The sequence below is a fragment of the Acartia tonsa genome, chromosome 15 (genome assembly GCF_053477335.1).
Source record: "Acartia tonsa isolate MP-2025a chromosome 15, ASM5347733v1, whole genome shotgun sequence".
In the NCBI taxonomy this organism is placed as follows: Eukaryota; Metazoa; Arthropoda; class Copepoda; order Calanoida; family Acartiidae; genus Acartia; species Acartia tonsa.
In genome coordinates this window covers 13391982-13412549 of record NC_137274.1, presented here as the reverse complement: position 1 = coordinate 13412549, position 20568 = coordinate 13391982, and the positions used below count along the sequence as shown (strand labels likewise).

Sequence of the window (20568 nt, the reverse complement as noted above, 5' to 3'; positions counted from 1 at the left end):
TGTAAAAGAAAATGTATTTTTAAAATTTCTGGTAAATAAAACATCTATTCAACAACTCTTTGGAATTGAAATGATTTGATTTCTATTGGGAAAAGTATTTTTTTTACCTGCAATATAATATATTCTTATAAAATCATAACTATTTTTATCACTAATATGAACCAGGATTTTTCACATGTAATGATGGACAATGTGTGAATATGGAGACAAGGTAATGCTAAAAAGTAGGATCGCAACCTCGTGGAGGTGATATGTTCAAATCTTGGATTAACACCATGTCATAAATAAAGATGTTTACAATGGTTCCTACTGCTATGATGCCAGGTGCAATACATTAATAGTTAGAGTAGTGGAAATGCCTTGGCCAAAACCAGGCACAACTCATTACCATGCACAGTTAAGAATTCTCAGACAAAGGTTGTGCAATCAAAAAGTTGGTTGTCTGATGGTGTTACTTAACCTTAACAGAAAAGGAGGCATTTGGTTCCCCCTTGGTTATCCTGGATTGTTTGACCATGGCGTTTGAGTGTCATGGACAGCATCCCTGCCCATATGAGGTAATTGATAAGGTAATTGATGTCTAACACCTGCAGGGGGCTGTAACCCTGTAGGGCTACTCAGTATGCAATATAATCTAACCTGACCTGACTTAAAGTAGAAACTCTACTCCAACTTAAAATTTATTTGAATATTCTTTAAATATTAGCTATCTATATTTTTATTTTCCCTGCTAAAAGTTTAAATGTCATTGGTAGAACAAAGAGGGCCATAGTGTACCTTCAGTACTAGCAAGGCTGTCAAGAGCAGTAAAAGTAAATCTTAAATATTGGACAATAAGACAAATACAATATCAGACTGTCAGGCATTTACAAATATCAATATCAGAAATTCAGACAAATGAACATTAAAAAAACAGAATTAGCAACTAAACAAAATTGCATAACCAAAATATCTGAAAAGCAGGTGGTTAGTAAGATCTTAAAAGAAGTTCAGAAAGACATCAAATTATTTCATTTTGTATCATAGATGTGATCAGTTTCCAAATTGTAAGGATGGTTCTGATGAAGTATCTTGCAGGCAAATATTTAACACCCAAAGACAGTTCTATAAAGCCGTCCTTCTTTTCTCTGACTGTTTGTTTTTAATTTATATGTTCCTCTATGCTCATTATCTTTCTTATTCATCTAAAACTTTTACATTGACATTAAAACTTTGCACCTATATGCAAGCTAACCTGAATTATGTTCCTGGGTCCATCAAATCTCCCTTTTTTTACTTCCTTCTGTCAGCACAATTTTAACATTAGCATACAACCATCTAATGTCCTAAAAGATTATCCTTTACATAGACTTTTGATAGTGCCAGAAAATTATAACAAGAAGATTCCACCTTTCCAACTTGATTGGACTACAAATCAGGTAGACAGTTCAGTGGACAGATACACACCTTAAACCACTCATCCTCATACTTTAATAGCTATTTCTTGCATTGTATTATAAACAGCTTTCCATGGATAAAAATGTATAATTAAAAGATTAAAATTCATCGAAAAATGGATATAGTACAATGCTAGACATGATTTTTCTGTATGGCCTATTATGGTTCTAATACACTGAATATTAATGGATTCGAATAAATAAAGGAAATTATTTTGGGAATTACCAGCTGATATTTAGGATAAATTTCTGAATTATTTTGTGATTCTAAGAGCAGTGAGAGAAAGAAGATGATATCACAAAAATTAAGAACTGTTATAACTGCATTCATTTACTAATGTATGAAAAGTGTATAGGATAGGAATCTCTGAAAAAAAATATTTATTGACATGGACTCTTTTTTACAATAATTTTAGGTTATTAAAGCAGAGGTCAATGTTTCTCTCTTTATTGTGGACATGCTCAAAATTTCTGAGGTAAATGTTTTTGACTTAAAGTTTTGAAGGAGAATGTTTTATTGATGACATGCTCAAAATTTTAAAGGTGAATGTTTTATTAAAGGTACGCACAAAATTTTTAATGAAAATGTCTAGCTTATTGAAAACATGCTAAAAATTTTTCTTTTTTTTGTGGACATGATCAAAGTATCTTGGGTGAAAAAATATAAACAATTATTTTCAAATTAAGGAAATTCTTTTTGCTATATCAGAGGGAAAAAAACTATATAAACAATCATATTTAAGGTGGGTGGAAGTAAAATAAGCTTTCCCTACTTTTCTATTGCACTGTTCTTTCAGGTTGATTTGGAATTTTTATTGAAATTTAAGATTAAGCTTGAGTGGTTTGATTACAGGTAATTCATTGGTCAATATTTACTTAACCTAACCTAACATTAAAAAAATTAAAAAGCGGGAAAAATCAAGCAATCGTTGAATATTAACTCTGTAACAAAGATATGCATGTGGTAGCAAGTTACTTACAAATGATTTTAACTTCTTGTGTTTTGGAGCATATTTAAGATTTAAAACATCAAATTGCTTAAGAATTTGTTTCAACTATATGATAAAAAATCATATTTGATGATTCATTAAAATTAGAAAAGTTTTAATGATTGTTTAACCAAGAATAAACTTGTCTTATATATCTAATAGAAGCTTCTATGTACATCTGATTTATGTTGCAGCTAACTTGTTGTCATCCTTGTTTTGTTTAGATTACAGTTTTATAACTTAAAGAAAAGTGATGCTTCAAATGCTCTTAGTGTCTTAGAAGCAGGAATTACATTTGAACAATATCATCAAGATATCTACAGATGAGTTCTTGAAAATCTTATTAGATTGATCTATCAATCTATTGATTTATATTTAGATCTATATATCCAACCCATGACAACTTGCTCTTTAGAAGTTGATGGAGTTGAGTCTAGACCTATTTCATACTAGAGACGTTATCAATAGTATAGTATGGGTAATGCATTGACCTTTAAACAGGTGCAACTCATAACCTTGCACAGTCAGGACCTCCAGAAAAAGATTGTACTATCAATGAGTTGGTTATCTGTTGAGTAATCAAATATTCATTTGTTGAATGGACGCTTTACACCACAATTATAAGACATGTATTGTGTTTTAAGGTTTGTGGAAAGGGTCACAGCTTTAAGCAGCACCTCAATCCCCAAATGTTATCTATCTTTCCACCTACTATTATTGATATATTCATGATTATTTGGAAATGTGATGTCTGGTCAGAACTGTTATGGCTGCCAACTTTAGTGTTTACCAACACAGAGAAAAATGATATCACATCAGGTGATCTTAATTACCCTAGTTCAGACACAAATAAGGCAACTACTCAAAAATAATTATTACCAAGTCTTAGGAAATTTGAGATATATTTTTTAAAAAGTATAGTATAGGAGTTACATGGTAAAATTTACCAACTTACCTAAAACTTTTCAACCTTTTTCTCACACTTCTAACATAGCGATCCTAAACTACAAATAGCACAAAAATGGTACTTATATTTCCAAAAAAAGTTTAATGACGATTCTAATAGTATGCATAATATTTTTCTACTATTAACACAAGCCGCGCAATTCGAATTTTTATAATGAGGGCATTTTTTGCACAACCTTAAAATCCATAAATCTTCAAAAATAAGGCCTTTTAAAAAACCGGTTTTAAGGCATAAATTGTTGAAATCATCATTTTTAGATATTTGAAACATAAATGTTCCATAACAGGTTTTCCAAATATATAAAGCATTTTAGATAATTTGTATTTTTTCTATGCATAATTAAGTTTAAAAAAAACTCATTTCTCTTGAAACACCCTGTAGATAAATTTGTACTTGCAAATTGAGTGATACTTGGTTTGTTTAAGAACCCGCCTTTGTTTATTTATTGCAATTTTATTGTCAGGAGATGATAAATCAGAATTGACTGTTTCAAGATCTTCAAAATCAAGGTGGGATAATTTACATATTCTGATTATAAACTCCACCATCAAAGTCCATGAGTTGTCATGGTTAGAGTGTGAGATCTGGATACTCAATAGTCATGTACATATTATCAGTTTAATCCTTACCCCCAAGGTCCATGCAGAGCGATCATTCATTATGGTGACTTAATTTGGGAAACCTATTATACTCAGCAAAGAGTATAAAGAGTAGTAATAAAGAGTAGCTCCGAAATGACAGCAGATTATTTTTATAATTTTGATAATAGTTATTTCTTGCATTTTATTATAAACAGCTTTCCGCAGGTATAAAATGTCTAATTAAATCAGATTTGCCAATGGCACAGGCTATAAAACTTTTTCTTATGATTGTACATTTTTATATACGAAGAAAACTGGATATAATACGATGCTAGACATAATTTTTCCGTATGGCTGAGAACCGTTCTAAACCACAAGATATTAAACTGTTTTTAGTAGCGAAGCTACTCTATATTTCACTTTGTCCGTCAGTCCGTCCGTCCGTCAGTCCGTCCATCCGTAACGCTATGGGGGAAATGGGATTTACTCAGCTCCTATAAAAGATAGAAATTTTTTGACAACATTCCTATCATTTAGGAGCACAATTAACTCTAAAACATCAATGGCGGTCGGATGGCTTTTTAGCAGGTTTTAGGCTATTTTTTTATTTTCCACATTTTTCCTCATATCTTTAGTGTTTATGGTCCGATTTTAAAAATTTTTTAGTTAGATATATCAAAATTAAATTTTCCGTCGTTTGGAGAATCAACAATGACGGTCAGACTGCCTTTTTGCAGGTTTTTGGCTATTTTTAAATTTTTTACATTTTCCCTCATATCTTTGGTGTTTATGGTCCAATTTTCAAACTTTTTCAGTTAAAGATATCAAAATTAAATTTCCCATCGTTTGAAGAAAACAACAGAGACGGTCAGACTTCCTTTTCGCAGGTTTTTGGCTATTTTTATATTTTTTACATTTTCCCCCATATCTTTGGTGTTTTTGGTCCAATTTTAAAACTTTTTTTGGGATATCAGTATTAAAATAATTTTTCCCATTGTTATGAGCATCTTTTATATAATTTACTTTGACCGTCATCATTTACAAAATAAAACAGGGTTTCGTGTTTATTTTCTCCAATAAATCAATTAATAAATACACTTCAAATCTACTTGTACATATTTCCATCCATGATTTTATTTTTTGTGCTTCGCTAATTATGGATGTTGTCATCCTTGTTAGATAAATACAGCACCTAAAATATTAAATACAGTGTACAATTCTTAGAAAAATTCTTTTTTCTGAATTCTAAACTTTACTACTTACAGCAGAAACACTAGACCAAGTCTTGACTAGGAAATTGTAGAGATAACTTTCCTGAAAGTAGCATAAAATGTTAACATAAAACATATGTGGAGGCATTTTTAGAGTAACACAGCACTGTTAATTTTCTTTGAAACTTTTAACTTGACAACTTTTATTGAAGATACTTTTATCTAGTCCTAGCCCTGAGTGGGATATAAAGAGAAATTTTTTTCTTTTCTGGAAGACGCAAAAAAGTCAAAACTTGAAACATTACTGGCATTTCCTTTTATGACACACGTACTTTTATGACAAATGTTTTCTTATGACAAGTGTACCTCTATGACAAATGTAATTATGACAAATATATTTATGACAAGTGTATTTATGACAAGTGAATTTATGACAAAAATTACTGAGCCCTTATAATAATGGTACCTTATAGGGTAAATGCCCTGATTGGGAAATAAATAGAAATATATTTCTGTTCTGGAAGAAGCAAAAAATAATAATAACTTGAAACAGATATGGGGGCATTTTTAGATTAACACAGCATTGCTTATTTTCTTCAAAATTTTATACTTTACCACTTGTAATACTGGTACTTTGATCTAGTCCAAGCCCTGACTGGGAGATAGAGGAGATAAATATCTTTCCTGGAAGTAGCAACAAACTCAACTTTGAAAGAGTTTATACTAAGGTAATGTTTTTATTCTGTAAGGTAAGATGTGATCAGTGAACACATCTGCTTATTCTCACAAAGGTCATAGGTTTTAATAACAATTCAAAATTTTACACAACTAAAAATATTGAATAAAATATTTATGTGTGCTACAATAATGGTCAGGGTGTGATAATCTATTGGTCCATAAACAGACACAATTACCTAGCATACTGTACAATGTACAGTTAAAATCAAGAGGTTAAATAATCAAGAGATGGTAATGTTGTCTAAAAATCTTAGAAAAAGAAAAAGAAAATCTCTGAAAAGTTAGTTGAGAAGAAGGTTCCGGATGATTATCATTTTGCCCCTAACCCCTAAATTAATTATCAAATCGCCCCTGCCTTCTTTACTTAGAGAAAATGTGGTAAGTTGAAGCGTTTCAACCTACAGTCGCGAGTTTGATTCAAACGAGCCCCTAGCCTTAAAGATCCTACCAATAAATAACTACAAGGAGTTACTGATTAAAGGATATATTTTGAACTGATCCATTACAAAAGATATACAGGTTTATATAGCAAATAGAAGTATAATAATAGATGATGAGGGGTAGCTGGTGATGGGTTCCTTTGAGCTGGGGGGCTGTGTCCACAGGCGCAAAGGTAGGAGGGAACGCTACCTCCTTGGGGTAGGCAGGTGATGGCAGAGAAAGGGGAAGGTCCGGCTGCGGCAAGGGGGATGTAGACATCCCCTGGCAAGGCAGGTGACTGGGGCTTGGGGTTGTGCCCTCCCACTATCAGAGATGTCCAATTTGACCGCTGCTTGTGATATGTCGGCAAGGCCCCAGAGGGGCAGGGTGAAATGGTGATAATAGGATTAACGTTGGGTTGTAATTTGATAAGCCGCGGCATAGCAACTCTATGAAAGGCTTGTCAGTATACTGCCGTCTTACCACATCCTCCCCTTCAAGGGCTGCGGGACCACCGGGACATCAGGCCTTGAACCGTGGGGGACGGCAGATTCTCCCTGGGGCACAGCGCGGTGTAGGACAGCTCGGGCTACACAGGCCCCTCGGGAAACTCGTTGCTCGGTCTGACTGTGGTTGGATATCAGCATGGTCAACTCCCGGTTGGCTCCCAGCTGAGGGTTGGCGACGGTCAGGCCTCGACGCTGGAAGTTAGGCCTTGTCTGGAGAACTATCTCTGTCTTGGCTGGCAGCTGGACACGGCGACCCAGGCTCACTCTAGAGCCTCCTAGAGGAAGGGCAACGATGGTAGTAGGCGCGTAGAACTCCATGGGGGCGCCTGTCTTGTCCAGGTTGCTTGGCCTCTTGGCTCCTACCCGGATGGGGATGGCTGTCATCTGAAGGGGGCACATTGCTTCCGCTTTGTCCTCGGGGGCCGCTACTTCCATCTCAGTGGCTGCTTCTCGTCCTGGGGACTCGCTGTTGGCTGGCAGAGGCTTCATGTCGGCATCTGGGTTCCATATTGCGTCGGTGGGTAGCGCCGGAGGAACTGTTCCCAGTTCTGCAGGTTGGCTGGTCAGGTTCTCTTCTTCTCCTCCAGGGTGGTTGGTCCGGTCCTCAGGTATCTCAAACTCTAGTTCGTCTGTGGGATTACATATAACGCCAGTTGGCGGTGCAGGCGCAGGTCCCGACTGCTCTCCTCCTCCTGTAGGGTTGCTGGTCAGACTCCTGTCCACAGCTGGCGGTGACAGGAGTGACTTCGGCTGGTTGGTACAGGGGCAGTTGGTCCGTGGTTCCAAGTTGACTGCTAGCTGGTAAGGTTGCCACAACCGTTCCACCATTGGACTGGTCCAGGAGTATCCAGCTTCCAGGGTCTCGGACAACGCTGGCAGGTGGTGGTGGCAGTTTGGCAGCCACCTTGTCTCCCCTAGGGTTGTCGTGGACAGGGGCAGGTAGGAGACTGGCAGTTAGATCTTCAGTGTAGGGGTAGGCCAGTTCTCTGTGTCAGGGATCAGCGCCGGTCTGGAGGTCCGGCGGGGATCTGGCCGGTATCTGGGCAGACAGCTCCCCAGTCCCTGCTGTGAGGAGACTAAAGGTATCGCATCCTGAGCTCTCTCCCCTAGCCGGGAGGTGATCTGGCATTCTGTCTCCCTCTGGGCTAGGACAAGGTCTTTGTCCGTTGGACTCGTTACTGGGTGCATCTCCTCTCTCTCCCCAGGCGGCTTCTTCCAGTTTGCTGGAGGTGGCTGATGTCGGTATTCCTGGTTCCCACACATTCTCAGCTGGAGGCGTAGGTTGTGGAAGGTCTCCCCTGGCTGGCAAGTTCTTCTTGGCTGGCCTTGGACAGGGGTGTCTGGCTAGAGGTGACCCCTCGTTGGCAGTCGAGGGTAGACTTTGTGAATCCTTCCCAGGAACAGGCAGGTTGGTTGCTACTGGTTGCGTCCCAGCAGGGTCTCCGACTTCCAGCAGAGCCCCATTGGCTGGTTTCCTGGGGGCAATGGTGGTCACTTCTTCCCTTGGCTTGTACGGTAGGTCTGGTCTCTCCATGGCGTCCTGGGGGTCTGGTACCTCTCTTGTAGGCAACCAATTCTATGGCATGGGTTCGAACCCCCTGAGCCTTGGTCAGGGGATCTTCTGGGTCTCTGTGATGGCACCGGATATGGCCACGGGCTGGATGCCTGGACTCTCCTACGCTGCCATGTACCTCCGCTGCTGTACTCAATCGCTGACTTTCCAATCTGAGTGAACATTTGTAAGAATATTGAGAGATGTAGGGGTAAGAGCCAGGTACAACCACTCAACATTAACAATACGATAACCAGCAACCAGGCGGTGGTCATTGATGCCAGGTGGTTGAGGGTCCCAAGCTGGCCATCCCTGACTTCTTGCTGCACGGTGGGACGTCTCGTTTGCCCAAGGCCGGCGATAAGCTGGGCCAGGTGACCAGGTAGTGGCAGGTCCGAGTGAAAGGACATGGTTGCAATGGGGCCTCCAAGGGCAACCCTACCATACGGGGTTGATGTTACAGGTAGCTTCCCCGGCGGGCAGTCCTGAGGCTTGTGGTAGGGGTCCTCCCCAGGCCTTGATCCTGTGGGGGCCTGGACTCTCCTCAGGGGGGTTGGCTCCCCCTTACTCCTAGTGCCGGGTGATGGCGTCTTCCTACGGCCCTGGGCTGTGTCGGGCTGAAGCTTCCATCCTCCTGGGTTAAAAGGGTAGTTGATGTCCTGGCATTGTTCTGGAGCGCTTAGTCCCCCCATCTTGAGCATGGGGTCTGCCTCCCAGAATTCAGCCTTGTCCAGCTCCAGGTCCGCCTGGAGTCCTACAGGTTCTTCCCTGGCATGTAGGCGTTGGGGTAGATTGGTGGAAACCCCCAGAACATCAGGCTTGACTAGCTTCCTAGCCACAGGAAGGCCAGCATCCAGTGGGAGGTAGTGCTCCCCAACCTGCTGCGCTGGGGCAGCCAAGCGGATTGCGGCCTGAAGTTGTCGGCCAAGCCGTGTCTGGTACAGGTAGGAGGGTCACAGCCGACAGGTTGGTTCCCTTGCTGGCGGTGAGGGCTGTGTCCACTCGGTGGGTTCCGCGCTCACCGACATGGGATGAGTCTGGGTTCAGGCCCGGCAGCGGCTCCTTGTGGCTCGGTTCATGTTCCGTGTCGTCACGGTTGGCCGACCGTAATTGGACGGGCTTGGCACCGGGAACATCTGGTCGTGACTTGGCAGACTCGGGCTCGGTGGTGGCCAGCCGCGACTTGACGGGCCTGGCACCAGGGGCGTCCGGCCGCGATTTGACGGGCTCGGACTGGGAGGAGACCGGCCGCTGCTTGGCAGACTCGGGCTCGGTGGTGGACAGCCGCAACTTGACGGGCCTGGCACCAGGGGCGTCCGGCCGCGATTTGACGGGCTCGGACTGGGCGGAGACCGGCCGCGACTTGACGGGCCTGGTCCCGGACTTGGCTGACCGCGACTTGACAGGTTTGGTTCCGGGGGTGGCTGTACTTCGCTGGCCGAGCGCGGCACCGGGGGCATCAGGCCGCGACTTGACAGGCCCGGTCCCGGATTTAGCTGGCCGCGACTCGACGGGTTCGGCCTCTGGGGGCCCCTCGTAGCTTAACTCTCTCTTGGCGGTCTCGCGGTCCACTGGGGCACCGTGGAGGGGGATAAACTCCCCACGCACCCACAGGCAGGGGGTCTGCATGTCGAAACAAAGCCTAGTTCCAAACTCACACAGAAAGACTCCCCCTAAGCTCAGTGGGCGCGGGAGATTTCTGACCACAGTCACGCGGTGCAAATGGAGGATGAGCGAGTGGCTCACCGCCATATAGAGCTCGCTTAGTTCGCCAAGTACCTGGAGGGGCTGCCCCCTTTCATTGGCAGTGATGATACGCGTACGTGTTGGAATCAGTAGCCTCTGCACGCCCATTGCGTGCATGAGGGACTCGGAAATTACTGCAGACCCGGGCATACGGTTGCCGGGATCTATCATTGCGTTGACCTGCACGTGGTGGGCAGGGTCGTGAGTGGGGAACCGCACCCTGATGTGGAAGGGTAATTCATGGCCACTAGACAGGGGGTTCTTGCATTCCGCTGGCGTCAGGCGTAATTTCCTCGGCGGCCGGGCCGCAGCTATGATGCCCTCTCTTACCATGGTGGGGGCACAGAGCTCTAGAAGCTGATTCTTGAAGTGGTGGCAGCAGGGAATGCCCGTCCTGCAAGCGCCGGTAGGTTGTGTCCTGGGCTGGTTCCAGCGACACAGTTGGGTTTTAGAAGCAGCGGCAGGGAATACCCGTCCTGCTAGCGCCGGTGGTTCGTATCTGGAGTGGTGGCGGAAGGGAATGTCCCGTCCTGCAGCGCCGCGGGTTCGAATCCAGGTGGTGGCGGCAGGGAATGTCCCGTCCTGCAGCGCCGTGGGTTCGAATCCAGAGAGGTGGCGGCAGGGAATGTCCCGTCCTGCAGCGCCGTGGATTCGAATCCAGAGAGGTGGCGGCAGGGAATGTCCCGTCCTGCAGCGCCGTGGGTTCGAATCCAGAGAGGTGGCGGCAGGGAATGTCCCGTCCTGCCGCGCCTTGGGTTCGAATTCTTCTATCCGTCGCAGTGGTAGGCCTTACTTGTGTGCTGGAGCTTCGCAGCCACACATTGCCTTCTCAGGGAGACCAGCTACGCAGCTGTCCGTCTCGTAGGTTTGGCCTGGGTGTCCTGGGGCTTGTCCCAGCCGACACGTTGCCAGTTCGCAGCTATTTGGCCGGCTTCGGCCAGTCAGTGGGCATGTTTCAGCCAGTCAGTGGGCATGTTTCAGCCGTCTAACACACAATTCTCCGTTAGAATTCGCCGCTCTCCGCGGTTCTCCATTAGATTTCGCTGCTCTCCGCAGCTCTGGAGGCGCGCCTGGTCTCGTAGATTCTCGGTGGGGGAAGACTAGTTACGCAGCACTCTATCTCATGGGTCTGGCCTACTCGTGCCCTGGGGCTTGTTCCCAGCTGCCCGTGCCAAGTTAGAACCCGCTCTAATCGTATGGGCTAACACTTCCAATCACCGTGGCAGTGCCCCTATCGCAGCTACCCAGCGGTGTGGCAAATGTTGTACTAAGTGGTGTACAATTCCCCAGTAATTGTGGAAAAGTACGTGGACAACACTCCCAACACTGCGGTATCACCCCAATCGTGACTACCCAACAGTGTGGCAAATGATAAACACCTCTGTGATGCAATACTTATGCTCCTTCCTAAGCACAGTTGTTACACCCCGCAGAGGGTGCCCCACACTTCCGACAATGCGTTCATATGCTCCTTCCTAAGCGTAATCGCAAAACATTGCGGCAAATGTGGTCGTTTCTATTCAAGACTCCCCTCTAGGTTGTTTCTCGCAGGAGGCGACTGCAACTATGCTAGCATTCTCCCTGCTTTTAGGAGTGTTGGCTAGTGTAACTGCTCGGGAACGAGGCTTTCAGCTACAGTTGCGTCTGGACCTTTAGTCCGTTGATACTCGCAGGAGGCGACTACAACTATGCTAGCATTCTCCAAGCTTTTAGGAGTGTCAGCTAGTGTAACTGCTCCGGGACGAGGCTTTCAGCTACAGTTGTGTCTAGACCTTTGGTCCTTTGAGCCCTAGAATCAGGTTGTCAGACACTTATCAAACCCGCAAAATTGGCGGAAGTGCCCCATTAGTGGGTCCTACCTTTGCTGGCCTAGACGATAAGGCGTTCAGCAAGCGTAGGATGAATCCGCAAAGTGGCTTGGATGGTCACTAAGGGTGCCGTGTGGTGCGTTCAGCAGGCAAAAATTTACCCGCAGTAGGTAAAAATACCTACGTGGTGCGTTCAAAAATGATAAAAAGTGGCCTAAAAAGGCCGTTTCTCGGGTCAGTTGGCTTCTTGACTTCTTGTTGGATGTCAGTTGACTGTCCCCTTACTTGCAAAAGGGTCCAATCTCTCGGCCAGGAGTGCTTCTAAAGTTGTCAGTTGACTGTCCCATTACTTGCAAAAGGGTCCAATCCCTCGGCCAGAGGTAGAATCGGCTAGTTTTAGCAGGGCTCGATTGAAACACGCTGACACCAAGTTGTGGTAAGTTGAAGCGTTTCAACCTACAGTCGCGAGTTCGATTCAAACGAGCCCCTAGCCTTAAAGATCCTACCAATAAATAACTACAAGGAGTTACTGACTAAAGGATATATTTTGAACTGATCCATTACAAAAGATACACAGGTTTATATAGCAAATAGAAGTATAATAATAGATGATGAGGGGTAGCTGGTGATGGGTTCCTTTGAGCTGGGGGGCTGTGTCCACAGGCGCAAAGGTAGGAGGGAACGCTACCTCCTTGGGGTAGGCAGGTGATGGCAGAGAAAGGGGAAGGTCCGGCTGCGGCAAGGGGGATGTAGACATCCCCTGGCAAGGCAGGTGACTGGGGCTTGGGGTTGTAGAGGGGCCGTGCCCCTCCCACTATCAGAGATGTCCAATTTGACCGCTGCTTGTGATATGTCGGCAAGGCCCCGGAGGGGCAGGGTGAAATGGTGATAATAGGATTAACGTTAGGTTGTAATTTGATAAGCCGCGGCATAGCAACTCTATGAAAGGCTTGTCCGTATACTGCCGTCTTACCACAAAAAGAACCAAATCTATCCTTAAATGAATTTAAATATGCAAAATTTAATACTTTTTTTTGCTACTAACATAGGAATATTGTATCAATTAATTATTCTTTTTAGACTTTCCGATGTGTATTTGAACTGTCAATGTATCCATTTGATACACAGGTGATATCTTTTAGATAAAACTTATTTCTAACAATGTCCATCTACTTTATTGTCTGGCTCACTGAATTTCTGCAGAATCATTACATCTCTTTTACATTAAATTTTAAATAATTATTTCTCGTATTCATTTGAATCGGATTAATATCCAGTGGATTAGAACCATTTCTCATCCATTCGATAAATAATGTCTAGCATCATATTATATCCAGTTTTCTACAAATATAAAAATGTACAATCATAAGATCAAACGAATACCAATTGTAATTATCTATCTTAATTAGTGGTGGGTTTTAAAAAAAAATGAAAAACATGATTTACTCAAATTATATTAATTATATGAGAATTGTATTATTTTAATTATATTTGCAAAGAAATTGAAGAATAGTTATTTATAGCACTGTATAAATTAATTTAAAAATTACATTGTAGAGGGACACAGTGACTTAAAAATCAGCCATGTGACGTCATAAATATGAGGGAGGTGAGAGGAGAAGTGGGAAAGAAAACCCCTAAAAAAGAAATGGATAATCACTAAATTTTATATGATGTCACATGGCTGCTTTTTGAGTCACTTTGTCCCTCTACATTATTATATCAAACTGACAAACAAAATTGGTTGTTATCTTATTATTATATTTATTTTACTATTTTCACAACTATCCCAAATTAATTTTAGATTCAGTATGACACTCGAAAAAGTATTTTTTAGCATCTGCAGACCTTATTTCTCAATGAATTATTAAAAAATGTATATATTTGTGTTCTCTGTACAAGCATATATAAAAAATTTAATTTTACCTCCATTAACACCGAAGATTTTTAGAGCTAAAGTTTTGAAAAAGTTACTGATACCTTAATTTTGCTAAAAAAGTTGTTTTATGTTAAAAGTTACTTTTTCCTTAGTCACTTTTTCAAAAACTTAGCTCTAAAAATCTCCGGTGTTAATGAAGGTAAAATATTTTTATATCTACTTATGTGGAAATCTATAGAGAACAAGGACATATACATTTTTAAATAATTCATTGAGAAATAAGGGCTGCAGTTGCTAAAAAATACTTTTTCGAGGGTCATACTGTAAATTTACCACAAATAAAACTCCTTTTAACAATCTTAAAGGGCCTATTGTATTAAATTTGAACATTTTAGAATGAAGGTATTCCAGTATCTGCTATAATTGCTGCACTAATTGTAAACATAATTAATCTCAAGCTAAATTGACCTTTTGTATTTTATAGGTTTGTTATGTTGACCTGGAGGTGAAAACTTTGGATCGGCAAGGAGTCAATATCAACCCTATACTCATACAACTAGGTAATGTAATATCGGTAACTAGTTGAGCTATATCAACTACTAGGTGAATATATATTGGCAAGGATTCAATATCAACCCTTCAACTAGGTAAGTCGAAATTGGCAATATCAACAACTAGTTGAGCCAATACAGGCAATATCGACTATGAAGTGAATATATATTGGCAAGGAGACGATATTGACCCAACACTCATACAACTAGGTAAGATGAAATTGGCAACTAGTAAAGCTAATATAAGCAATATCGGTTTATATATCGGTATATAAGCAAGGTGAATATATTTTGACAACGAGTCAATATTTGAGCCAATATGAGCAATATCGACAATAAATTGAATATATATTGGCAAGGAGTCAATATCAACCCTACAACTAGGTAAGTCGCACTTGCCAATATCAGCAACTAGTTGAGCCAATATAAGCAATATTGATTATTAGGTGAATATATATTGACAAGGAGTCAATATCAACCCTACATATAGGTAAGTCGAAATTAACAATATCGGCAACTAGTTGAGCCAATATAAGCAATATCAACAATAAATTGAAAATGTATTGGCAAGAAGATAATATTGACACACACTCCTAAAACTAGGCAAGACAAAATTGGCAATTTTGGCAACTAGTTGAGCATTATTGAGCCAAATAGTGGTGACATATATTCTCATATTCATTCGAAACTGGTGGATTAGAACCGGTTCTCATCCATACTAAAAAACTATGTCTAGCATTGTATTATATCCAGTTTTCTACAAATATAAAAATACATCATATGATTAAAACCAGTTTTTAAATTTTTTTTATAATTGTGCATTTTATATCCGCAGAAAGCTGTTTTCAATACTATGCGAGAAATATTATTACTTTATAGATGGAGATACTGTTTTAACACAATATATTCTAACGGACTGGAACCTAGCCTACAAAAATGAAAGTAAGTTAAAATTAAAACACACAACTGTCAGTACGTAATGTATTTTTTTCCTTTTATAAAAAAAACGGGATATCTTACTGTCTGTGTGTGTGAGTCTGTCTGTACCAAAGAATCTCTCTGACCACTGATTCTCATTTACAGGGTAGCTTTTCATAGGTCCTTGGAAGGTTTCTAACTATTTTGGGGGAGGGTATCACCCTACTAAGAGATACCATTCAGAAAAAATTACCCCTTTCCAAAAAAATTCTTTAAACTAAAATAAAAAAACGGCGGTTTCTCAAATTTTTCCATAAAATGGTATGTTCGTTTGTCCATAATGATTAGCTCTTTTGTTAATTTTGACATGTTAGAAATTTCTTGTCGATTTAAAACTTTACATGATAATTTCTGAAACATTTAGATACAATTTAGGAAGTGTAGCAGCTCTATAATTGTTACCATAAAGTCTGTACGTCCATGCAGATTTTTAACTTTTTTGACAAATTTTTGTATGATACAATTATCCTATTTATTTTATTTATGGAATAAAAATTTCTAAGTAAATAAGGTACAATAGCATGAGAAAAGCATCTCTTTAATTAAATCCTAAAAATGTAAGTATGTCCTGTATCCTGTATTTAAGCAATTTAGCAACAAATTTATTTACAATTTTGTTTAGACATAAAAGTTAATGTTCTGTTTATTAAGTTTTGACTTGCTACAAGATACATTGTTTGTTTTCCCTTTATTCTGATTTCAGAGCATTGCTATTATGGATGTTTTCATTCTTGTTATATTTAGGTAACCCCGACCAAGGTGTTAAAATGAAGGTATATTTTAATCCTTATATAAAAGTAACAGAATGTTTGTTTATCTCTCTGTTTGTGCTAAAGGATCTCCCTAACACGCTGAACTGATATGATTCTCCTGGTTTAGATATTAGGATTGTATATTTTTTCTATTCTATAGAAACGCTACAATAAATAATTTTTTAGTATGGCTTAGAACCGGCTCTAATCCAGCTGATATTAATCGGATTCAAAGCAATAAAGGAAAAATATTCCCATGCCCCATTGAATTTTCCCATGCATTTGAAAAGTCTCCCATATAACATTGAATTTTCCCACGCATTTGAAAAGTTTCCCATGTAACATTTAATTTTCCCATGCATTTGAAAAGTTTCCCATATAACATTGAATTTTCCCACGGATTTGAAAAGTTTCCCATGTAACATTTAATTTTCCCATGCATTTGAAAAGTTTCCCATATAACATTGAATTTTCCCACGCATTTGAAAAGTTTCCCATGTAACATTTAATTTTCCCATGCATTTGAAAAGTTTCCCATATAACATTGAATTTTCCCACGCATTTGAAAAGTTTCCCATGTAACATTTAATTTTCCCATGCATTTGAAAAGTTTCCCATATAACATTGAATTTTCCCACGCATTTAAAAAATTTCCCATATAACATTGAATTTTCCCATGCATTTGAAAAGTTTTGCATATTTCATTGAATTTTCCCACTCATTTAAAAAGTTTCCCATATAACATTGAATTTTCTCATGCATTTGAAAAGTTTCCCATATAACATTGAATTTTCCCACGCCTAATAAAAATAATTTAGATTGTAATGAAGCGAAGAATAATGAGTGAGATTATGACAACATATCTCCCAACCATCCTAATTCTTACCATTGTATACATCACAAACTTTTTCAAGGTAAAACGGACAGGTGGACCGACAGACCATCAATGTAAATATGTAAAACAAGGATGACAAAATCCATAAGTAGCAGAGCACAAAGTGACTTACAGAGCAGAATATGCAAAAACAAAAAAATATAATAGTTATTTCTCGCATCGTATTATAATCAGCTTTCCGAGGATATAGAATGTACAATTATAAGATTAAAAATTTTTTTTTTAGCCCCAAGGTGCTGAAGACACGGGCTATAAAAACTAGTTTTAATCTTATGATTGAACATTTTTATATTTGTAGAAAGCTGGATATAATATGATGCTAGACAAAGTTTTTTGTATGGGTGAGAACCGGTTCTTATCCATCGGATTTGAAGGAATACAAGAAAATTAATCTTATTTATTTTGAAGCATGATTGACAGACAGATGGACAAAATAATGTATAGACTATTTGCGCATATGTCAAATGTATCTTCAATGAAAATTTTAGCTGTCTATCTTGAATAGAAGCCGAGAAAATTACGCTTTCTCCATAGCAATATAGACTGACGGACGGACAGACAAGTAATTATATAATAGCTTTGCTACTAAAAATTTGATACGCTACATGATTTTTCAGTATAATTTTGATTTCAAGATTTTAATTTCAATATTTGTGGAAAATTGTCTGTAATATGATGCTACAAATGATTTTTAGTTTTGCTAAAAAACCGTTTCTAATCCAGCAGATATTTATCGGTTTTGAAGCTATACTGGAATAGTTATTCAGATAGCTTTCCATGGAAATTAAAATGAAAATTATGAGACTTAAACCAGTATTTTTAAACCGAGGGGCAGAAGTTCCAGGCTACCAAACTGGTTTTAATTTTGTGATTTTTTTCTTAATATTTGTGGAAAATTGTTTGTAATACAATGCTATACATGATTTTTCAGTATGGAAAATAAAACTAAACATGTTTTAGGATTTTTTCTTCGAAGCCGTTGTGTCAGTAAACTTAACTGCTCTTCTAGGCATATTAATAAATATTTTAATGGTGTTCGAAACCCGCAGATATGGCTCAGTGGTTTAACGTCTGCTTATCTGTTGGGGAGGTGTCGGGTTTGAGTCCCCAGACCGCATCAATACTAAAGATGTAAAAATTAGTACCTACTGCTGCTCCTTCAGGCGTTAGAGATTTGTAGTAAGAGTAGGGGGGAAGCCTTAGTCCTAAATCAGGTATGCATGGGTGGTCACTAGTGATCGAAAAACTTTGAACAGTCATGGGTTGACTGAAAAGTCCCTGTGGACTAGCATTTGTAGTAGCTGGCTAGTGTGTTAGTGGCGTTTGTTAGTTCATCTACTGGGAGTCATCCTTGAATACTAAGTTGACTGAGAAGTCCCTAGGATTTGATGTGACTTCATTGTGTCGTTGTCAAAACAGCGCCACGTCCTGTGCCTTGGTTGCATTAAAAGTCGCAATAATATCGTGACAAAAAAATCACGAAACCTTAACTCACCATCCATAAGGTTGACGTGTAAATTACCCACAATGTCAAGGGAAAATGATGGGAAGGATGCAAACTCGAATTTGCATCATACCAAAGATGTTAAAAATGGTACCTACCTGCTCTGTTCGGCACAGGACATCAAAGAGTTGGAGTAGGGGGAATGCCTTGGCCCCAAACAGAAGCAACTCACTACCATGCACAGTTAGGATCTCCAGACAAAGATCGTGCAATCAAAGGGTTGGTTGTCTGTTATGTACTGTACCACAGGTATGAGGTGAAGGACCAAGAGTCTGGCCTTGAGTTGACAAGTTGACTGTTCAGTCCAGTTGCAAATCTCCCACACGACATTAACATTAATGGTGTTCGATTGCCGCGTAATATTACTTACTTACTTACAGCCATATTATCCAACAGGGGGACTTAGGCTGTTCACGAATCTTCGCCAAGATGTTCTGACTTGTGCTAAGGCTTCAATCTCCTCCCAGGTTTTGTCTAGCTTTCTAAGTTCAGACGTGAGCTTGCGTCTCCAGGCAAGCTTTGGTGCACCACGCCGCCTGGAGCCTTCTAGTTCCCAGGTCAAAGATTCTTTTTGTACCTCGGTTATAGGTCGCCGCAGAGTATGTCCTATCCATCTATATTTTCTTTTCTTAATTTGCGTATGTACGGGGGGTTGTTTGGTAATATTCCAGAGGTCAATATTAGAAATAACTTGTGGATAAAATATCTTTAATATTCTTCTTAGACAGGTATTTATAAAAACTAGTATTTTTGATTCTAGTTTCTTAGTAAGACTCCAGCTTTCGGATCCATATAATAGAATAGACTTAACATTTGAGTTGAATATTTTGATTTTTGTATTTGTTCTGATGTGTGTTGATCTCCATATTTTAGTAAGCATTCCAAACGCATTTCTGGCTTTCTTAAGTCTGCTGTTTACATCTTCTTCAGTTCCACCTTCTTTGTTGACAATGCTTCCTAGATATGTGAAGCTGTTTACAGCTTCAATTTCCTCATTATCCAACAGAACAGGTGTGTTGTCGTCAATGTTAATTCTTAAAATCTTAGTTTTAGCTGCATTGATTAGTAATCCTACTGCTTCTGATCTATCTTTGATTTCATTGGTTTTGTCTTGAATCTTGTTAACTGAGTCAGAGATTACTGCTAGATCATCGGCAAAATCTAGGTCAACCAGTTCTTCATCTCCAGCCCAAGGAAAGCCATTTCCAGTATTGCAATATTTTAGAATGAAATCTATTGCAAGGAGGAATAGAAATGGTGACAATAGACAGCCTTGTCTAACTCCTGTTAGTACAATAAAAGAGAACTTTAATATTTTGATTATCATACATGCAAATAATTATATCAATAATCTTTCTGGGGACACCATAGAAGGCCAGTATTTTCCATAAGGTGTTCCTGTCCAAGCTATCAAATGCCTTTTGGTAGTCAACAAAGTTAATAATACAGGGTTTTCTCATTTCTAAGCATTGTTCAATAATAACTCTTAGTGTTACTATTTGGTCTGAGCAAGATCTTCCTGACCTGAATCCTGCTTGGTTTTTCCTTAGTTTTTGGTCAATGGCAGATTTTAATCTTTCTAGCAGTATATTGCTAAGCACTTTGCCAGGAGCTGACAGAAGCATTATGCCTCTGTGATTATCGCAGATGGATAGATCTCCTTTTTTAGGAAGGACAGTAAGATGTCCATCTTTCCAGTCTTGAGGGATGTCGTTTTTCTCCCATATTTTCTTGTACTTCTTGAAGTACTTCTATTGCATCTGCAGAAATCTCTTGGCTGGCTTTCATGGCTTCTGCTGGTATATCATCAGGACCAGCTGCTTTACCATTTTTTAGCGAGCTATTTGATTTAAGGATTTCTTCTTTTGTAGGTGCAGCCACATTAACCTCAAGGTCTTCATCGATATCAGGGATATTGATATTACCTACTGGAGGGGGCCGATTCAGAACATTGATAAAATGTTCAACCCATCTGGCTTGCTGTTCTTCAAAGGATGAGAGAGTATTTCCTTCTTTATCCTTTATGAGAGGGGTTGAGGATGCTTTCTTATT

The 20568-nt window shown here is 40.0% G+C and overlaps 1 protein-coding gene across 1 annotated transcript; it reads left to right on the top strand.

Moving 5' to 3' along the window:
* The first annotated feature begins 200 nt into the window (after window positions 1–200).
* Window positions 201–20514, top strand: LOC145306917 (gamma-aminobutyric acid receptor subunit beta-like). The gene is made up of 18 exons (XM_080149257.1): window positions 201–211; window positions 1027–1077; window positions 1349–1418; window positions 1853–1912; window positions 2234–2289; window positions 2650–2711; window positions 3185–3244; window positions 3856–3901; window positions 5828–5912; window positions 13038–13085; window positions 14321–14396; window positions 15267–15329; window positions 16110–16138; window positions 16936–17031; window positions 17973–18021; window positions 18913–19073; window positions 20186–20193; window positions 20388–20514. Exons 1-18 carry the CDS (start codon window positions 201–203, stop codon window positions 20512–20514), a joined length of 1158 nt encoding a protein of 385 aa, XP_080005383.1.
* The last annotated feature ends 54 nt before the right edge of the window (window positions 20515–20568 follow it).

Coding starts and splice junctions, on each gene's coding strand:
- LOC145306917 (XM_080149257.1), top strand. Junction 13,086..14,320: donor TGTATCCATTTGATACACAG/GTGATATCTTTT, acceptor TGTATTTTATAG/GTTTGTTATGTTGACCTGGA. Junction 17,032..17,972: donor ACATCACAAACTTTTTCAAG/GTAAAACGGACA, acceptor AACATGTTTTAG/GATTTTTTCTTCGAAGCCGT.